The following is a 20,440-nucleotide window of genomic DNA, read 5'->3' on the forward strand; positions in this document are numbered from 1 at the left end:
GTTTGGGGTGTGACCTGTCTCTGGCCATTGAGAAAAGTTGACTTTCCTCTGCTTCCTTCCTGGAGGCCCAGCAGCCACACTGGGGCCTTTGGGAGGAACTAGAAGAGAAGCAGCTTCCTTTACACGCTGTCTCTTGCCTACTGAAGTGATGTTTGTCATGTTTTTGTGTCTCTGACAACCAAATACCTGATAGAAGCTGCATAGAGAGTCTGTCTGATGGATATCCCATGATTGATGTGACTAATCACCAGCTGAGGGACACTTCGGTGTTCCACTTTCTTTGATGTTGCATTTGTAGACACCTTGGTCTTGATGCCCTTCATGTTGGGATGCCCTTTTCATTGGTAGATTTCCAGTGTAGGCTTGAGAGAGCAGGGGGTACATTTGGTTTTTCTTGTCCTGCTTGGGGGCCCTAGTGGGACACATAGCAGGATGCTGAGAGGGACAGTGCAGACATGGCCCCAGCAGGGGAGCATCTTCCCCAGCCACTGCCTGGCAGATCTGGATGCAGAACTCAAACCACTCGGCTCCTGGGACTGCAGCAATGCTGGTCAGGGCCTGGCATGAGCAACAAAAGGCTCTGAGTTCCAGCCCCCACCAAGCCCCCTTCATACCCCCCCAACTTGGAGTTGTGGGAGCCAAGATGGCAGAGGCTGTAGACCCTACCACACGGGGCAGGTTGGGGGCTGAGAGGTCTGTTGTGAAGGCTTGGGGATGCAAGGGCAGACCAGGGTTTGTTTCCTGAGCTGCTGGAACAGAGGTAGAGAGGACTAGAGTGAATGGCTAGCTCCTTGGACTGCGAGTTACAGAAATGGGTGTCCACATGGCTACAGAGGGGCTACAGTGGGCAGAGAGGCAGGGGCCTGGCAGGGCAGAGCTATTGCTCAAGAGAGAAGTACGCTGGACCCCTAAGTCTGCACCATGGACAGGGGAAGTGCAGGACAAGTGAGCTGAGTCCTCCCACAGGGTTTGAGCTGTGGGACCCTGCCTCAGGGGACAAGGTAGGGGGCAGCTGGCCTCACCTCCCCCCAAAACTCTAGATGTCCAGTTATATTAGTACTGGGACAAGAGGGGGACCACTTACCACCATGCTTTTCTTGCAGTTTCTTCTTTTGTCTTTTTGGTGCTGGGGATCAAACTCGGGTCCTTGCGCTTGCAGGGCAGGCGGCTAAACCACTGAGCTAGATTCCTGCCCCTCTTGCAGTTTCTTGGATGCACCTGCTCAGATTGTTACCCCCAAAGGCCTTAGCACACTTTCCCTGTACCGTACCTGATGGTTGCATAGCTCCTGCCCACACTTAACTTCTCACCTCAAAAGACCCAGTAACAGTAACATCTGTTGTTATCTGTCAGGATCACTGAGGTTATACTGCTGAAGCAAGCAATCCTCCAAATCTCAGGGACTCAAATCACCAAATTTACTTCCTGCTCACCGTGGAGTCCCCAGAGCACATGGTGGGTGGAGCAGCCCCCATTCCAATGGAAGCGTTTTCAGCAGAAGGGTTTGCACCAGCCACAACATGCTCTGGCATGGAGGAAAACACATTACTTCTCATGATGGCCTTGACCAGGTGGAACCTGTGACCCCTCCCAGCCACTAAATCACCGGGGGGGGGGTCTCTCTTCCAGGGGAACCAGATAGCCACGAGCAACACCAGGGCTACCATGTCAGCCTCTTTTTGCAGCTTCAAGTCCTTTGAGGCCTGATTCAGCTGCCTCAAATTTGGTGGTGAGACCCAGGATTTCAGTGAGTATGAAAGCAAAGGCATCAAAGAAACAGGAGTCAGTCTTACATACTGGAAAGCCACCCTTCCAACACCAAGGGGCTGCACAGTTACAGAATCTGGTAGAGGAGACATCATTCAGCAGAATATCTTGCATACAGGGATACCAGTTGGGGGGTGGTGGTTATGTTGTGTGCATTTAGTCAACAATTTGGTTACCTCTGGCTTTCATTTTTCTATTGCCATATAGTGGATCCCAAAATTCACAGCAGCAGCCTCAGCCAGGTGGATCTTGTGTTTCTCACATGGGATCGCAGTCTGGCAGCAATGGGTGACATCTTCCGGAGATGTTCTTGCTTCCAGGTCTGGCAGTTGAGGGTCACTGTTGCCTGGGACCCTGGTTGGGTCTCTCTGCTGAAATCCTGCATGGCCTGTGCCTCCTTGCACTGTGGCAGATGTGTTTCAAGAGTCGGTAACCTGACAGACAGAAGTAAGGATGGCAGTTCCTTCAAGCTTGGGCCCAGATTGTGCTCCATAGGTGGAGCAGCCCGAGAACTCTGATCTGGATGCTCCCAGACTTCTCAAGCTCGGCATCCACTCAAGCCGCCCACCCCCCATCCCCCCCCCCCCAAAGAACCTTACCACAAAGCTCCGAAGTCTTGTGTGGCCATCACCATGATCCAGTCCCAGAGCTTTTCCATCTTCCCAAACTGAAACCTATTCTCCAACTTCCCAACCTCTGGCAGCCACCACATTCTACTTTCTGTTTCTGTGAATTTGACTATGCTAGGGGCCTCATGTAAGTGGAATCATACAGTATTTGTCATTTTTTGACAGATTTATTTCACTTAGCACAGTACCCCCAAGGGCAATGGTCCCCAACATTTTTGGCACCAGGGATCAGTTTTGTGGAAGACAATTTTTCAGACATGGATGGGGGATGGTTTCAGGATTAGATTCTCATAAAGAGCACACTTAGGTCACTTGCATGCACAGTTCACAGTAGGGTTCATCACCTATGAGAATCTAGTACAACAGGAGGCAGAGCTTAAATGATAATGCAAGCGTTAGGGAGCAGCTAGCCATACAGATGACACTAAGGCTGGGCCATCATGGAGGCTGGTAGCCTCACCAGGTATCCTCTGCCTCTTACTCAGCCTGACCCTCTTCAGAGCACTTATCAGCGACTCCACACAGCTGTGTGTTTGCATCCTTCGCTAATGGAGGAAGCTATGTGTGTGTGGGGGGGGCTCCCTCTGTGATCTATCTCTGGGTTAGAGGCATGTGAGGAGACATTTGTTGGATGAATTAGTGAACAATGAATGGATAAATGGTGCCCCCTGGCCACAAGAGAATGTGGAAGAAGATGCTCCTTCCGTGTTCCAGCCCCTCATCATACCATCACCTCATTGCATGGTATGGTCAGTTCTAGCCGCACTGACTTCCTGTACCCACCACCACCCTGCCCCTGGCATGCAAATACCCTGTCTTTAGCTTTATCCTCTCAGGAAGGTCACCCTGGCCTCATCACTCTGTCTTACAGTGTCTGTTCTTGCCCTTCTATACCTCACCCCAGTTGTCAACAGAATTATTCATGTGCTTTCATCAAGTGCCTACTGTGTGCTGGCTCTTATGGAGGAGGTAGTGGGGTCTCCTGGGCTCTGCACGTCAGGGCTGTCAGAGGCATGTGATCTTGCCGCTGAGCGAAGGCCACAGGTGAGCTCGGGCGCAGGTGCACTGCCGGGGCAACCAGGCCCCTGCAGCTGTGGGTCAGGGCAGAGTCCGGGATGGGCTTGGGTCTGAGAGTAGGAAGTGGTGCTTTCGGGGCTGCAGAGGCTGCACAGGTCCCTGGCTCCTAATCCCCACTTGTCTTTTGGGCTCATTCACAGATGAGCCCAGTTCTATACTGAAATCTCCTTCCTTTCCCCTACTGCAGAGGTTGTGAATAGTCTTTTTCAGGTTATGACTACTTGGTCTGGTTCTGGTTTTTCTTTGACAATGTCCAAGGACTGAGCCTCTAACTGCTCTCCAGGAGGTGGGGGACAACCTCAGCTGGCGCCCTAGAAGTCTGCACAGGATGATCCCTCTGACCCCTGTGTGAGGCCCACAGAGCCCGAGGAGCAGTGAGGGTCCAGGCCCCCACCCTTTTGGCCTTCAGGAGCGTACTTTCCATCAGGGTGCAAACAACTGAAACCAGCAGGAGCCAGCCAGAAGGCAGGACAACAGCACAGCACTCGCCTCCACATCTCACATTCTGGGGAAGAGAGGGCCCAGGGCCCACACCAGGACCTTGGGGATGTTTATACCTGCTTGCATGCCTCGGGTAGGCACTGGGGGCTTTGCCTGGCTGAGGCCTTTTGTCCCTGCAGGCCTGGAGTCACATCCTAAGAGGCCCTATGAGCTGGAGTGGGTGGGGTCCTTGGGCCAAATCCTGTACAAACTGCATTGCTGAGGAGCAGCAGCTTGCAATAGGGAGGCCACATCCTGGCTGCTGGACCTTGGGAGAGAAACTCTGCCCCAAGGCTCAGTTTCACCATCCTCATGTGGCCAAGTGCAGTCCTGGGAGTGCAGAAATGGATGCGAAGGGAGAATGAAGGCTTCCTGGAAGAGGCTAGGGTAGGATTCCCTGAAGGTGGGCAGCACCTGGAGCTCCAGCTGTTCCCAGCCAGTCCCTGCAGTTATGACTGACACATTCCTCAGAGACGTCAGTGCTGGACACCGTAACACAGTGTGATGTATGCAGAATATTTGGGGTCAGGCTGCTTCTAGTATAGTGAGAGGTCACTGTGTGTCTGTGCAGGGCTCTGGAAGTGTCGATCTAGCCTGAACTCACCCAGGCACACACACGTAAGGCACGCACACCACCTCTGGCCCTGGGGTGGGGCCTGTGCATGCTGTCCCTCTGCCTGGCACAGACTGGCGTGGAGGGCAGCTGCCTACTTGCTCTAAACCTGCTCAACCTTTGGGAAACCTGACTGGGCCTCACCCCAGTGTTTGGCAAGGGGGGTTGCATGATGAAAACCATGACTGAGCCCAAGAGTTCAGGGTTTCCATGTGACAACTGCAACCCAATCTCTGCATGCTCTGGATACCCCCACCCATGATGAGCGGCGGTAGCTCCGGAGAACTGAGCCACAAAGGTAAAGGGCACATGGAGCCAGAAGGGAATCCCCATTCCAGGTTGGCAACAACGTCTGAAATTACTATGCTAATGAGGATTCAGCAGGCACAGGTAGAGAATACAGGCAAACCAAGCACCCGACCACTGTTGCCAACTGCAGGCACCCCGCTCCTCCCTCACCCCAGGTGTCCGTTTCTTAACTGAGACCAGGCCCATTCGCGTCCTGTGGGTCTGGGGGTTTCCTGTGCTGGGCACCAGAGCTGGAAAGGCTAAGCCCATGACACATGCGAAGCAGAAGGGAGAAGAGAGACTTCCGCAGCCACTCATTTCATAGTCCAGGAAAGTGAGGCTCGGGCAGCTTAAACGATAATGCCAGGCCAGTGTCCCCTTGTAAGGATGAGGGACTCGATGGAGGTTGCCCTACCCAGGTCACAGCGCTGAGCCCCAACCCTCCCTGGTGTCCAGGCAGGCCCTGCCCACTTTGGCTGAGGTCTGGGTGGGGGCTATGGAATACCCACCAGCCTTTTGCCCCAGGCATGACCTTTCCCTGTCACCGCTGAGGCTCACTGTCCCTATCCCCGAGGTAGGGTGCGGTAGAGTGCAGTGGCCCAGGCGGAGCTGCGCTGCTGATTTAGCCCGCAGCCTACAAAAACCACCACATCCCTGTGGGGCGGGGACACAGGCGGGGCAGGGCCTGGGAGCGGCCGGGGAGAAAGGGCGAGGGACAGGGAGGCGAGCACCGGCTATTGGGCAGGCTGTGCTCCTGGCGGGGCTTGTGTGAGAGGCGGGGTTCAAGGCTCTTCGAGCGGGGAGAGGTGGAGCGAGGGGTGGGGCTTAGGGCCCTGGAGGCGCTGTTTGGACTGAGGGGCGTGGCTTTGAGTCCCTGCAGCGGGGAGCTGGACTCATCGAGGGCGGGGCCTAGAGGAGAGGGGTGGCGCTCAATTAGGATCGCGGGTTAGGGCTGACAGCGACTCTGCCGTCGCGGCCGGGCGGGGCCTAGCGGGAAGGGGCGGAGCTTAGGGCCCGTCCTGCGGGGACGCGGTCATCAGAGCCGGTGGGCCGGCCGGAGGCCAGAGGGGCGGACAGCGGGGACGGCGGGGCGGCGCCGTGTCCGCCGCCATGACAGGTGGGCACGGGGCCAGGCTGGCGGCCGGAGCCGAGTGACCTTGGCTTCGGCTGGCCGGGCGGCGAGGGGCGGGGCGGCGGCTCGAGGTAGTGGGGTCTCCCGGGCTCTGCGCGTCAGGGCTGTCAGAGGCTCGGCCGGGCCGCGGAGCGAAGGCCACAGGTGAGCTCTGGCGCAGGTGCACTGCCGGGGCGACCAGGCCCCTGCAGCTGTGGGTCAGGGCGGAGTCCGGGATGGGCTCGGGTCTGAGAGTAGGAAGTGGTGCTTTCGGGGCTGCAGAGGCTGGCACGGAAATGCTCTGCACATCCCCAGCGAAGAGGCGGGACGGGCGCTGCGTCCTGGGGCGGCTGTGGTACCCCCGGGACGCCAGCGCCTCACTTCCCTCCCTTCTCTTGGGCCCCGCGGGACCCCAGCCGCGCGCACCCCGTGTCCTGAACGGGTCTAGAGCAATCGAACAGCGACTGGACTCGCCACATCCCAAGGCTGTTGGGCTCCATCATCAACACACACACACCCCTCCCCCGCCAGCCTCTCTGGTCTGGGGATCTGCCCATCTTCTTGATGCCAACTAAGCAGGGCGACCCTGCTCCATGGGCTTAGCCCTTTGATGAGAAGCCCTTAAGGGTATTGAACCATGGACTGGGGACCTTCCAGAGGATCTCACTCTCTGCCTCGGGTGGCAGAAGTCACCTGGTATGACCCAGGGAATCAGGGTGGTCCCATGAGTCTCCAGTCCTCTCTCCACTGCACTCACTGAAGTCTAGACCTGGGTCCCACACAGAAATAGGCTCTCATAGAAGGGAACCTGGTGCTACCAGGCCAGAAGAGACCCCAGCCACCACTGTTCCCCTTTATTCTCTCTTCAAACACTTATAGCTGCCATTTCTGAGCACCTACTGTGTACCAGGCCCTGTGTTGGGCACTTCTGGTCCTGAATGGGGACATGTGGGATATCATGTCTGTGGATGGATGAGGAGAGAGTCTCAGATGGGACCTGTGCCCCAGGCCATTCTGCTGTCCAGTAGCAGAGGCAGCATGAGACCCCTGCCCAGACCCTGATTCCCCAGCTTCTTTAGAGAGATCACCAGGATGTGTTCAGAGCTGTGTTGGCTTCCAAGGGGCCATCCAGGGCCGGGTGTTTGCCATGTCTGAGGCAGCCAACCCTAGGGGAGCAGGCAGTCCCAGACTTACTGCATAAGGAGACCCTCCAGCTGGGAGGCCACAGCCAGGCAGGGGTTTTCTAGGCTCTGACTGTGAAAATATGCACCCTTTCTCCTTGTCACCTACTAACCAGACCTCTAGACACTTCCCACAGACTTTCTTTTTGGGATGGGAGATGGAGATCCAAGCCTGTGGGGTGGTGTGGGGGTGGGGCAGTGGGCAGCCTTGCAGAACCAAAGACTGGTCCTGGGCTCACTGCACCTCTGCGTGGACTGGGGACCTGCCTCCACCAGTTCTCTCCGTCAATGAATTTGTGTGTGAGCTGATGTCAACGAACACTGAGGACAGTGTTTGCACAGAGCATGTACCCAAGAAATGACCTGCCTCATATGCTGTGGAGTAGATGGCCTTGGGGACTCAGCGAAGCTTTTGGAGAGGAGAACAACCAGCTGGGCACACATTAATCGGGTGTTCTCAGACTGGGGCCTGGGTGCCAGACAGTGTGGCAGGGTTGGGGCTGCCACGGAGGAAGACTCGGGCCTGGAGACTGAGTGAGGACAGGTGGGGCCAGATGCCTCAGGGCCCCAAATGCCAGGCTGAAGGCTTTGGTCTGGGTTCAGGAGGTTCAGGTGAGGGTGTCAAGGGTGGGGTCCATGGTCCTGATTCCAGCTGGGAGAAGGGGAGGGTGTGGGCTTGGCAAAGACTCATGGGTTTTGTGCAGAGCAGTCCATCCTTTATCCCATGAAAACAGTTCTGGCCTTGTTTACCAGGGCCTGGCACAAGGCGGGGGCCTTGCTTGGTTCTTTGTGTGCTTCCCAGTGGCTGCCTGTGTGTGGTTGGCATGCACAGCTCATTAGAACTGCAGGAAGGCACAGCCCTGGAGCCACAGAGCCGGCCTCAGCCTCTGGGTTATGCAGCCCGTGCCAGGTGACTCAGGCCTCCTGTGACTCATGGCTTGCAGGCAGCGGAGGCCCAGCTGGGCTAGCAGCTCACCAAGGGGAAGGAAGCCACTTCAGGGCACTGGCCACTGTTCACCAACAGACCTCGCCCTTGGGCCTTGGACCAGCACCCATTCAATCCAGATCTCATTCATGCGTGCCTACTGTGTGCTCAGCCCTGTTCGCATACATGGTGCACACTAGGGAGACAGTGCTAGATAGGCAGCCTCTGGTTTGCTCCTGTCTGGCAGGGAGCAGACCCATGCACTGGATTACACCGTTGACTTCTATGCTAACAAGAGAGGCAGCCAGCCTGAATGTCAAGAGGTGACCCCAACATAGCTGTGCCTAGGTTCTGACCTCAGATCTGCCACTTCCTGGCTGGCTGCAGTCTTGAACAGGTACTTTATCTTCTTGCTGTGCCCCAGTTTTAGTATCTGAAAATGAGGGTGGTAGTTGTACGCACATTGCAGAGCTGGTGGAAGGATATTGGTTATAGGTAGGCCTGCTGAACACCTGGCACATGGGATTGCTCCCTGGATTCCACTGGGATTCATCTTGGCTCTAGTGAGAGATGTTGCAGATGCTGGAGCCAGACTGCCCACCATACCTGGCCATGTGGACATGGGAGGCCTGAGAAGGAAAAAATCCTGCTGAGTCAGTACCCCAAGGATGAAATCAGAGAAGAGGCCACCTTTTGCAACATGATAACCCTATTTTGTAAAAGATCTACCTTATATAAATGTGATCTACTGACAAGCAAATGTACTCATTTTTAGTGAACAGTTTGATAAATTCTGACAAATGCGAATACCTGTGAAACTATCAGCCCAGGCAAAATCAAGACAGAACATTCTGTCACTCAGAAAGATCCTTTGTGACTCTTCCCAAGTAATTTGCCCAAGTCAAGGGTTAATCTGCTTTCTGTGACCCCTGATTTTTGGGGTTTTTTTTTTTTTGGTACCAGGGATTGAACTCAGGACCTTGCACTTGTGAAGCAGGCAGTGGCACCACTGAGCCAAATCCCTGGCTCAGACCCCTGTTTTTATAAAAAATAAACAATCGAATTTTCCAAATAGATAGTCTCCTTAATTAATAGACATTTATTATTTATGTATTTATTATTTTACTGTTTTTATTGGTTCATATTTTGAGATGGGGTCTTACTCTGTATACCAGGCTGACCTTGAATTGAAATCCTCCTGCCTCAGCATCCCAAGTGCTAGGATTATAGGTGTATACCACCACTCCTAGCTTTATTAAATAGTCTCATTGTGTTTCTAGGCTGGCCTTGAACTCCTGAGCTCAAGCAAACCTCTTGCCTTAGCCTCCAAAGAAGCGGAGAGTACAGACACATGTAACTGTGCCCCTGCTCCAAGACTTTATTTTTGGAGCCATTTTAGTTTATAGAAAATGGAGCAAATAGTCCAGAGGGTCCTGTGTACTGCTCCCTTCCATTTTCCCTATTTTTTAACACCTTGTATTAGTGCATAATGATTAACTGAAATTCAGACTTTACATCACGGTTCACTCCCTAAATTGTACATTCTGTGAGTGTCAACAAATGCATAATGTCCTTTATTCACCACTACTGTATCATGTAGAAAGGCTTCACTGTTCTAAAAATTCCCTGAATCCCACTTCCTCATCCCTTCCTTCTCCTAACTCCGGAAACCACTGATTTTACTGTCTTCATGGCACTGCCTTCTCTGTAATGTCAGATAATTAGAATCATATGGTTTGTATGACTGAATTCTTCCACTTAGATGCATTTAAGACTCCTCCGAGTCTTTTCATGGCTTAATAACTCATTTCTTTTTACTGCTGAATTCACTGTATAGATGAACCATAGTTTATGTGTTCACCTTTATTATGGTTAGATATGCAGAATATAACATTTTAACCATTTTGGGTGACACTAAGTACATTTACAATGTTGGACAACTATCACCACTTTTCATTTCTACAACTTTTTCATCATCCCAAACAGAAACTTGTCCTCCTCAAACAGTCACTGTCCTTTCTCTGTGCTCAGTGCCTGGTAATGTCTATTTTACTTGCTGTCTCTATGAGTTTGACTATTTTTAGTACACTATATAAATGAGATCATACGTTTGTCCTTTTGTGCCTGGCTCATTACACTTAGCATATGCTTTCAAGGTTCATCCATGTTGTAACATCCGTGTGTCAGAATGCCATTCCTTTCTATGACTGAATAACATCCCATGGTACATATGTATATACTACATTGTGAAGACTCACTTATCTGTTGAGTGAGTTATTTCCATCTTGTGGCTATTTTGAATAATGTTGCTAAGAACGCTGGCACACTGGAATCTGTTTGAGTATCCGCTATCAGTTGGTTAGGTATATAGCTAGCCATGGAATTGCTGGACCATGTAATAGGTCTATGTGTAAGTTTTTGAGGACGGCCATCCTCTTTTCCACAGTGATTGCACCATGGTGCAGCAATGCACAAGAGTTTGAATTTTTTCACTTTCTCCCCAACACTTGCCATTTTAATATATAGCTACCCTAACGAATGTGAAGTGGTATCTTCTCCTGGTTTTCATATGCACTTCCCTAATGACTAATAGTTAATCATCTTTTTATGGGCTTGTTGCCCTTTCCTTTCCTTTTTTCTTTCTTTTTTTTTTTTTTTTTTGGTACCAGGGATCGAACTTGAGTCCTTGTGCTTGCGCAGCAAAACCACTGAGCTAAATCCCCGGCCCTTCCCTTCTTTTCTTTTCTTTCCTTTTCCCTTCCTTCCTTCCTTCCTTCCTCCTTTCTTTCTTTCTCTCTTTCTTTCTCTTTCTTTCTCTCTCTCTCTCTCTTTCTTTCTTTCTTTCTTTTCATGGTACTGGGGATTGAATCCAGGGCCTCACATACGCTAGGCAAACACTGTGCCACTGAGCTGTCCCAGCCCTTTTTAAAAAAATTTTAAAAATAACTTTATTATCAAATACACACACATAAAAAACATTAAAACCATTCAAAGGAGAACAATGCAAGGGGAGAAAAACTACAACAATATTCAAATACAGTAGAACTCAACCAATACAAAACTGAAAAGCACTTAAACATTTTTCCATATAACTTAAAAAACATCTCAAGCACCAACAAGACACCAGAGGATGTGATTTGTTTCAGAAAGATCCCAAAAACCAACACTGAACAAATAATGATCTGGAAAAAAACTCCAGTTAGTTAGCAGACTCCACATAAGCCAGACTTCTCCCTAATTTAAATTTCTATACAGTCATATGACACACGATGGAAACACAATCCGAGAAATATGTTATTAGGCCATTTCATCCGTGTGTATCCTTAATTACACTCTCAGTTTCTCACACTAGAGAAACTATCCAGTATTTACACATGTGTGTCTTATTTATTTCACTTAAGAGGATGGCCTCAATATGCATCCATTTAGCTATAAATGTCTCTAGTTTCTCCTTCTTTATGGCTGAGTAGTACTCCATTTTATAAAAACCCCACATCTTTATCCAGTTTCCAGTTGATGGGCACTTGGGCAGTTTCCAAGCTTTCACTATTACGAACTGTCCTGCTATGAACATGGGTGCACATATATCGAGGTGGTATGATTCTTTTAATTCTTTTGGGAAGATACCCAGCAGGGGAATAGCTGGGTCAAATGGGACCTCTAGTCCTAGTTCTTTAAGGTATCTCCATACTGAATTCCACAGTGGTTGCACCAGTCAATGGAGAAGGGTTCCTTTCTCTCCACAGTCCCACCAGCATTTGTTATTGGTTGATTTCTTGATAGCAGCCATTCTTTCTGGGGTGAGGTGGAATCTCAGTGTTGTTTTCATCTGCATCTCTTGAATAACCAGTGATGTTGAACATTTTTTCATATATTTATTTGCTGCTTTTACTTCTGTGTCTGAGAAATGTCTGTTCATTTCAGATGCCCATTTTTGAATTGGGTCTTTGAATTTGGGGGGGGGTCTCATTTTTTTCAGTTCTTTATATATGCTAGATAGTAGTCCTTTGTCTAAGGTATAGTTGCTGAAAATTTTTCCCACATTGTAGGTTGTCTCTTAGCTCTGTTGGTGGTTTCGCTTGCAGTGCAGAAGCTTTTTAATAAGATAAGATCCCAGGGCTGAGGATTTAGCTCTGTGGTTCTGCTGCCTGCCTCGCAAGTGCAAGGACCCGAGTTTGATCCCTGGTTCTTGGTGCAAGTTTCCATGCCACTGAGGTTTTGTTCATAAAGTCTTTTCCTATACCGATATCTTCAAGAGTTCTACCTAACTTATCTTCCAGCAAATTTAGTGTTTCTGTCCTAATATTTAAATCTTTAATCCACTTCGATCTTAATTTAGTGCATGGTGATAGGTATGAGTCTAGTTTTAATCTTTGGCAGGTTGAAATCCAGTTTTTCCAACACTATTTATTAAATAGGCTATTTTTCCTCCAATGAGGATGGTTGGCTCCTTTGTCAAAGATGAGGTGTCTGAGCATATCTGTAGTTGTTTCTGCATCTTCTAATCTATTCCACTGATCCTTGGGTCTGTTTCTTTGCCAATACCATGCTGTTTTTATCACAGTAGCTTTGTAGTATAGTTTCAAGTTGGGGATTGTAATACCCCCAGCCACATCTCTGTTGCCTAAAATTTCTTTTGCTATTCTAGGTCTCTTCTGGTTCCAAATGAATTTTTGGATTATTTTCTCTAGTTTGGTGATATATATTGTTGGAATTTCAATTGGCATTGCATTAAACCTATATAATAGTTTGGAAGTATGGCCATTTTCACTATATTGATTCTTCCTATCCAAGAACAAGGGATGTCTTTCCATTTTCTTATATCCTCCTCGATCTCCTTTTTCAGAGTGCTGTAGTTTTCAGTGTAGAGGTCTTTTGCTTCCTTTGTTAGGTTGATTCCTAGATATTTCATTTTTTTGGATGCTATTGTAAAAGGAATTGTTTCCCTAATTTCTCTCTCAGTGAGTCTATTATTTGTATATAAAGAGGCTATTGTTTTTTGAATGTTGACCTTATATCCAGCTACTCTACTGAATCTGTCAATTAAGTCTAGAAGTCTTTTGGCAGAGTATTTTGGCTCTTCTATGTAAAGTATCATATCATCAGCAAATAATGACAGTTTAACCTCTTCCTTTCCTTTTTTTATTCCTTTTATTTCTTTCTCTTTTCTAATTGCTGTGGCTAATGTTTCAAGAACAATATTGAACAGGAGTGGTGATAGTGGACATCCTTGTCTTGTTCCTGATTTTAGCCTGAAAGTTTTGAGTTTTTGACCATTTAGTATGATGTTGGCTGTTGGTTTTTCATAGACAGCCTAAATCAAGTTGAGATAAAGACCTTCTATTCCAATTTTCTGTAGGGTTTTTATCACGAATGGGTGTTGGATTTTGTCAAATGCCTTTTCTGCATCTATTGAGATGATCATATGGTTTTTGTCCTTGACTCTGTTACTATAGTGCATTATGTTTATTGATTTATGAATGTTGAACCATCCTTGCATCCCTGCAATAAATCTGACTTGGTCAGGGTATATGATCTTCTTTTAAACTTTTTTTTTTTTTTGGTACCGGGGATCGAACTCAGGTCCTTGTGCTTGCGCAGCAGGCGGCGAAACCACTGAGCTAAATCCCCGGCCCTCGTATATGATCTTTTTGATGACCCTCTGTATTCTGTTTGCCAGTATCTTGTTGAGGATTTTTGCATCTGTGATCATTAGGGAGATTGGCCTGTAGTTCTCTTTTTGGGTTGTATCTTTCCCCGGTTTTGGAATCAAAGTAATACTTGCTTCCAGGAATGAATTTGGAAGCTTTGCTTCCCAGGCCTTTTTATTTTTATTTTGAGACAGGGTCTCAATGAATTGCCAAGACTAGGTTTCAACTTGTGACTTCCTGCCTCAGCATATGTTTGTAATTGTTATAATTATATATTCTTAGTGAATTAACCCTGTTATTAATACATAATGTAGTTTTTTTCTATTAACAGTTTTTTGCTTAAAAATTGATATTTGTGTAGTCATCCTACTCTTTTGGTTATTACTTATATGGAATATCTTTTTTTGCATCCCTTCACTTTTAACTTAATCATATCTTTAGATTTAAAATGAGTCTCTTGTAGACAGCATTTTCTGTATGTCTTGTGGCTTTTTTTTTTTTTTGGTGCCGGGGATTGAACGCAGGACTTTGCACTTGCCAGGCAGGCAGTGGCACCCCTAAGCTAAATCCCTGGCCCTCTTGTGGCTTTTTTTTTGGTACTAGGGATTGAACTCTGGGCCTTATGCTTGCAGGGCAGGCAGTAGAACCACTGAGCTAAATCCCCGGCCCTCTCTTGTGGCTTTTTTTGACCCTAATTTCTTTCATTACTGCCTTCTTTGGTGTTCAGTTGACTTTTTTGTAGTAATGGATGTTTATTCTCCTCTCACTTCTTACTTATCTTGTTTATATTCTATAGATATTTTCTTTGTGATTAATATGAAGATTATATAGTATCCTAAGGTTGTAACAATCTAATTTGAATTGATACCAACCTAACCTCAATCACATATATAAAATATACCACAAAGCCCCTTTCCTCCAGCCCCTGTGTACTTGGGGTATCAGGACAAGTGGCTGGAGATGTGCAAGGCAAGGTACCTGTTTGTCTCCCATGGGGATCTTGTGCTCCCTGAGCCTGCCCACCTCTACACTGACCTCAGTGTGACAGACCTGCCTGTCTACAGAGCGTTCTTAAGGGGAAGATGTGCTTTAGTGGTGACTCTGAGAGATAAGATTTTAAAAAAACAGCCCACTCCCTGGGAAGGCAGGCTAATTTGTGGCTGGCAGAAGCTTCTTAAAGCCTTCTAGACATGTCTTGTCCCTTGGTGATGCCAGCATAGGCCACACTGAGCCCTGTGTTCCTCTATCTGTTCCTGCAGCTGGAGGGAGCTGTAAAGCCCATGTCCTGGTCTTCAGTGAGCTGCCCATGGCCTCCCTGGGCCCCACCTATTTCTAGATGGCCCTGTGGGTGGCCCGGTAGATGGCACATTCTTTAGCTCTGAAAGTCTATTTTCCGCGATCAGCTCTTGGACATAGGAGAGGGGCAGGGAGTACAGCCATTTCTGGATTCCTGCTCCACCTCCTGCCACTTGCATCTTCTGCCCAGGTGGGTTGGCAGGCTGGGGTAGTTCTCCCTATGTGATGCCCACCACGCAGTCTGGGATGTCACATTTCTGCAGGTGCCTTCCAGAGATTGTCTCCCTCCTGCAGGCCTGGGGCCTCCGGTGGTCAGCACCATGGCTGCTGTTTTTGGGCCCCCTCAGGCTTGCACTTGCTCACCCTCTGCACTCCCCATGTCTGTTCCAGATCAGACTTACTGTGACCGCCTGGTGCAGGACACACCGTTCCTGACAGGCCAGGGGCGCCTGAGTGAGCAGCAGGTGGACAGAATCGTCCTTCAGCTGAACCGCTACTACCCACAGGTGCTCACCAACAAGGAGGCCGAAAAGGTGCTGAGGAGGTGAGGGTGGGGGTGCCCCACACACCTCTCGGGTTCCCTTCCTTGCTGGGCTGGGAGGAGCCAGCTGCTGGCCCTGGGTCGTCTCGGGAAGGCACACCTGATGTTTCAGGGTAGCTCGCAGGTGACACACCTGGGCTGGTTGCCTGTGCTTAAAGCTGTCTCTTTGGAGTGGTCCAGAATGGCCCCCAAAGGTCTGTACCTCAGTTTCTCCATATGCCCTCATGCCTGCTGGCATAGCAACATGTGACAACACGTGGCAGTGTACAGTAAACATGACAGTAGAGCAGGAGCAAACCAGGAGGGCTGAGGAAGGAGGGATCAGCAGTCCAGGCCTGGTGTCATCCCGGCGCCACACAGCAGCTCCTCACTGTGCATCTTCCAGAGGTCAAAATGCTGCTTTTTTCTACTCACTTCGTCCCTGCCTGTGGGTGGGAAGGCCCAGCCCATTCAAGGTGGGTGTTAGCCCCAGTCAGGCAGTGTTGACCCTGACCCACAGCCAGGTTCGCCCCTCGGTGCTGAGGGGGCCTGGTCTCACTGGGAATCTTAGTGTCCCCATGTGTGGAACGAGCACAAAAGCCAGGTAAAAAGCTGCCAACCACCCTCCTCCCCAGATTGTCCCTGATTCACACTACAGCCCTGCAAGTAGGCATGGCCGACACCTTGTTTTATGGAGTATGCTACTGACGCCATCTCCAGCCCAGGGTCACCTATCTCCAGAGGTTAGCCAGATCCTGACCTCAGAGCTGTGGACACGCCAGCAGGCCCTACTGCAGATGACATTCCAAATGCAACTTTCTGGCTCTGTCCCAGGTCTCATCCTGCCCAGTCTCCCAGGGCTGGGGGACCCTAAGGTGGCTCTGGTCTCAGAGACTCTGGGTGAAAGAGTTGGGCACACCCTCTCCCAAGCTCCAGCTCCTATCCTGAGCCACTGGCTCCTGGCTGTAGTCACCAGGACTAGGGCTGGAGCTGGTTGCCAGGGACCTACCAGGCCTTTGGGTTCCAGGGCTTGCCCCTAGCCTCCTCACTAAGTGAGTACTTTCCTTCTTGGAGCTGTAGTTTCCTCATATGACGTGGCAGGTACAGTGCCACTGGCAGGGATGTGCTGAGGTTTAGGGTCTTTCCTGGGGCAGGTGAGTTGGTGAGGACAGAACAGGAGTCAACATGGGCTCAGACACTGTCTGCATTTAAAAACAATGGGCTCAGCCAGGCGTGGTGTCAACACTTGTAGTGTCAGGAGGCTGAGGGAGGAGAATCCCTTGAGCCCAGGAGTTTGAGACCACCCTGGGCAGCATAGTGAAACCCCATAACAAATAAACAAAGAAGTGATGGACTTGAGTTGATCTCAGTGCAATTAGAAGCCTACTACATGACCATTTTGGAAATTTAGGGGAAAAAATTAGATGTTTATGCAGGAAAAAGAGGCCCCTGTAATTCATCTATTTGCTTTACGTTTCCACAGTCAGTGTGTACTGCCACCAGGGGGCAGCACCATGCCACAGGCTCTGGGTCCCTGGGTCAGTGTCAAGTGCCCTGTCCCCTGGCCTTTACAACCAGTTTCTCTATCAAATGCATTAAAAAGAACCAGCTCTTCCCCAACTAATTTTTAAATATCCGAATCTCTTTCTTACAAATTGCAAAACAATAGATGTTATCACTTATTCTGTTACTTCATTCATTCCTATAAGACCCTCGGTTGTGGGGTTTTTGTTTCCCCTTTGTACAAGTGAAAAGTCTCAGAGGGTTGAAGTGACGTACTGAGGTCACAGAGGAAGCCACTCCAAGTCCTATCACTTAGGACGCTGTCCCCTGCCCTGTGCTTTCTCAATAACCTCTCCAGCCTCAGGTTCCCACCTTCCTCCCCACAGGGAATGAGGAGTAGCCGTAAAGCTGCGGCTGCTAGGTGGGGACAAGGAAGTATGGGGCTGCGTGTGATGCTGTCCCGTGGGTACTGTGCACCTGGTGAGGACGCTGAAGCTGGGGCCGGCGCCCAGTGCCCCACCATGACCTGTAGCCGCGTCCCAGCCTGCTCTTCCTTCCTCCCACCCTCAGTTCCGGAACCCCAAGGCATCGCTGCGCTTGCGGCTCTGTGACCTCCTGAGCCACCTGCAGCGGAGCGGTGAGCGGCATTGCCAGGAGTTCTACCGAGCCCTGTACATCCACGCCCAGCCCCTGCACGGCCACCTGCCCAGCCGCCACACCCTGCGTAAGTCCCTGTCCCCACCACTGACGCTCGTGCTGGGCTGGGGCATTGGTTGACTGCTGACAGCAAGAACGTCCTTGGCCCCGATTCTGGCCTGGGTGTCTCCTGGCCCTCCCTAGGAACATCCCTGGCCTCCAGGAAGGGCATGCAGGTCTCACCTGCGTCTCTCTCTCTCCTTTCTGTCCCTTGTTCTCATGCCTGTTTTCACCCTGAAGCTGGTGTCCCATACAGCCTGTCCTCCTTCCTTTTTTACCCTCACCACTGTGAGGATCTCTTCATTTCCGTGCTGACAGCAGCCCTGTCCTCACCACCACATGGTGCTCCTGAGGCTGTCCCAGCCTTGAGTTACTCAGACTCAACAGCGGACACCAGGGTGGTGCCGCCTTTTGCCACAGTCCACCTACGCATGCCGGAGTTTCTGTAGGGCACCCTTGGGCATGGGTGGCTGGTTGACCTTGTGTATTGTGGTTTAGAGGGTCTTGTCCCCATGAAGTATCCCCCAGGCCTCAGGAGACTACAGGTCCCTAGGGTTGGGGTCTTCTGAATATCTGCAGCCTTAGAAGGCACTGCAAGCCTGGGGTGGTGGCTCCATTTAGGGGCCTGAGGAGGAGGCCAGATGCAGTGTGGACACCCGAGGGCAGGTAGATAGGCCTTAACCCCCTGTGAGGGCTCCATGAGTTTTCCAGAACATAGCTGAGGCCAAAGCACAGCTCTGCCCGAGGTACAGCATTTTCTGAGGCTCCTAGGTGCCCCCAGGGCCTGTCCAGAGGGTAGAGTAACCTGGAAGGGCCCACGGGGTGGTCTGAGGAGAAGCTCGCTGCTCAGCTGCACCTGGAGAGATAGTCACCAAGATGACCGTGGTTGGCTTTCAACAGTGAATATTCATGCTACTTTTGGGGTCTTGTGGCCAACAGGAATGCTAGTCCTTTTGTCACAGGTGCTGGACTGAAGGAGAAGACCCCAAACTGCAGGCTCCCCGAAAGGGCCTGACCTCATCATTCCCTGGCCTGGCCATCTTACTACCCTGCGGTGGCTGTGCAAGACTGTGTCAGGGCCCAGCAGCCTCGGGAGGTGGAAATGGCCTCGGGCTCCCCTGGGGGCCACCACCCGGCTCTCAGGCCCACCCTGCAACTAACCGTGCCCTGTGATTCTGTTCCAGAGAACTCAGATTGTACAGAGCTTGACTGGGGCAGCGAGAACCACGGGCTGAGTGACAGGGGTAACGCCCCCGCCGCCTCCCTCCCCCTTCCTGTCTGTCTCTCTCTCTTCCCCCAGGGCTCTGTCTCTGTCCCAGGGGCTTCTCCATCCCAAGTTGGGCTCCATTCCTGGCTTTCTGTTGGTGACAGTCCCTTTTGTGCCTGCTGGCCTGGCCCTCATTCTTGTGCTCATTCCTCCCCAGGACCCATGAGCTTCCTGGCTGGCCTCGGCCTGGCCGCCGGCCTTGCCCTACTGCTGTACTGCTGCCCTCCAGGTGGGTGCTCCGGCCAGGGCCGACTGGATGGGCCCCAACCCCTGTGCGAAGTGGGGGCACCTTGGCCCCTCACGCCTCGGTGCCCCACCTCTGCAGCTGTAGAGAACCAGAGAAGTCGAGTGTGTACAGCCCGCAGCCTTGTGGCTTCTGTTACCCCCAGAATCAGATGGTTATTCTTTGGAGAGGAGGCGGCTCTGGTGGTTAGAAAGCCTTGCCACACCTGTGGCCTGGAGCCACACGGATCAGGTCGCCTGCCCTGCATCCTGGGGTCTTTCCTCCCATGGTGTCGTAGGCCCTATGGGAAGGAGGCCTCGGAGGTCACATGGCTTAGAACCCCTCTTCCCTGTGATGCCCGAGTCTGTCACGCTGGGAGGGCCTCTGAGTGTGGGCCCAGGTGTGCACCCACAGGGCCCTGCACCCCAAAGCCTGCACAGGCCGCTCACGGAAGACGGAACCTCCAGGGTCTGAGTGGGAGGGGGTGACAGTGGCAGGGCTCGACCTGCTCCAGCCCCCTTAGGGCCCTGCGAGTGCAGATCAGAGTTTACCTCTGTGACCGCCACTCTCTGTCTCCAGACCCCAAGGTGCTGCCAGGGACCCGGCGCATCCTCGGCTTCTCACCAGTCATCATCGACAGGCATGTCAGCCGCTACCTCCTGGCCTTCCTAGCAGACAACCTCGGCGGGCTATGATGGACCCAGACGGCAGGCCTCGCCCACTGTCCAACCAAAGAATAGCCCCACTGCCTGCCAAGGGGCTGGCATTTCTTTTCCTAAATGTTTCCTTTTCATTATTTATAATTTCTCTGCAAAGCACATCACCTTCACCCTACAAGGTGCTTGATGACAGTAAACGCTGAGTCCTCTCCATCTGACTTGCTCCCTTGTGGCGGGCAGTGACTGGGCTGTGCCAGCTGGGGCTAGGCCCCCATGTGGCCCTGGCCTCTCCCAGGCCAGTCCTTGGCCCAGGCCCAGGGCAGGATGCACACCACCTCAGCCTCCCCAGGACACGTGTCCTCTCTGACTCAGTCCCCTCCCCACAGATGTTTCTCCCACACCATTTCCCCTGCCTCACGTGGCCCTCCCACCTCAGATGTCCCCCTCCATCCCCTCCCCTGCCACCCCTCAGAGCCTTCTTGGCTGTTCCCTGCCCTTGGTGGTTCCCATCACCGAGTCTCCCTCTGTAGCCCTGTAGGGCAAGGTGCAAGGAT

General features: G+C 51.2%; 1 protein-coding gene across 2 annotated transcripts; it reads left to right on the forward strand.

The window, feature by feature from the left end:
- The first annotated feature begins 5,844 nt into the window (after window positions 1-5,844).
- Window positions 5,845-20,097, forward strand: Card19 (caspase recruitment domain family member 19). 2 transcript variants are annotated; one of them, XM_013067580.3, is made up of 6 exons: window positions 5,845-5,971; window positions 15,409-15,551; window positions 17,612-17,765; window positions 18,922-18,981; window positions 19,162-19,233; window positions 19,807-20,097. In XM_013067580.3, the coding sequence occupies exons 1-6, from the start codon at window positions 5,965-5,967 to the stop codon at window positions 19,920-19,922; spliced, it is 552 nt and encodes a 183-aa protein (XP_012923034.1). In that variant the 5' UTR covers window positions 5,845-5,964; the 3' UTR covers window positions 19,923-20,097. The 2 variants fall into 2 exon arrangements, with proteins under 2 accessions (XP_012923034.1, XP_021104152.1); XM_021248493.2 differs by lacking the exon at window positions 18,922-18,981.
- The last annotated feature ends 343 nt before the right edge of the window (window positions 20,098-20,440 follow it).

The sequence above is a fragment of the Heterocephalus glaber genome, unplaced genomic scaffold (genome assembly GCF_053883595.1).
Source record: "Heterocephalus glaber isolate CG9 unplaced genomic scaffold, H.glaber_assembly_v1.0 deba00000621, whole genome shotgun sequence".
Taxonomy (NCBI): domain Eukaryota; kingdom Metazoa; phylum Chordata; class Mammalia; order Rodentia; family Bathyergidae; genus Heterocephalus; species Heterocephalus glaber.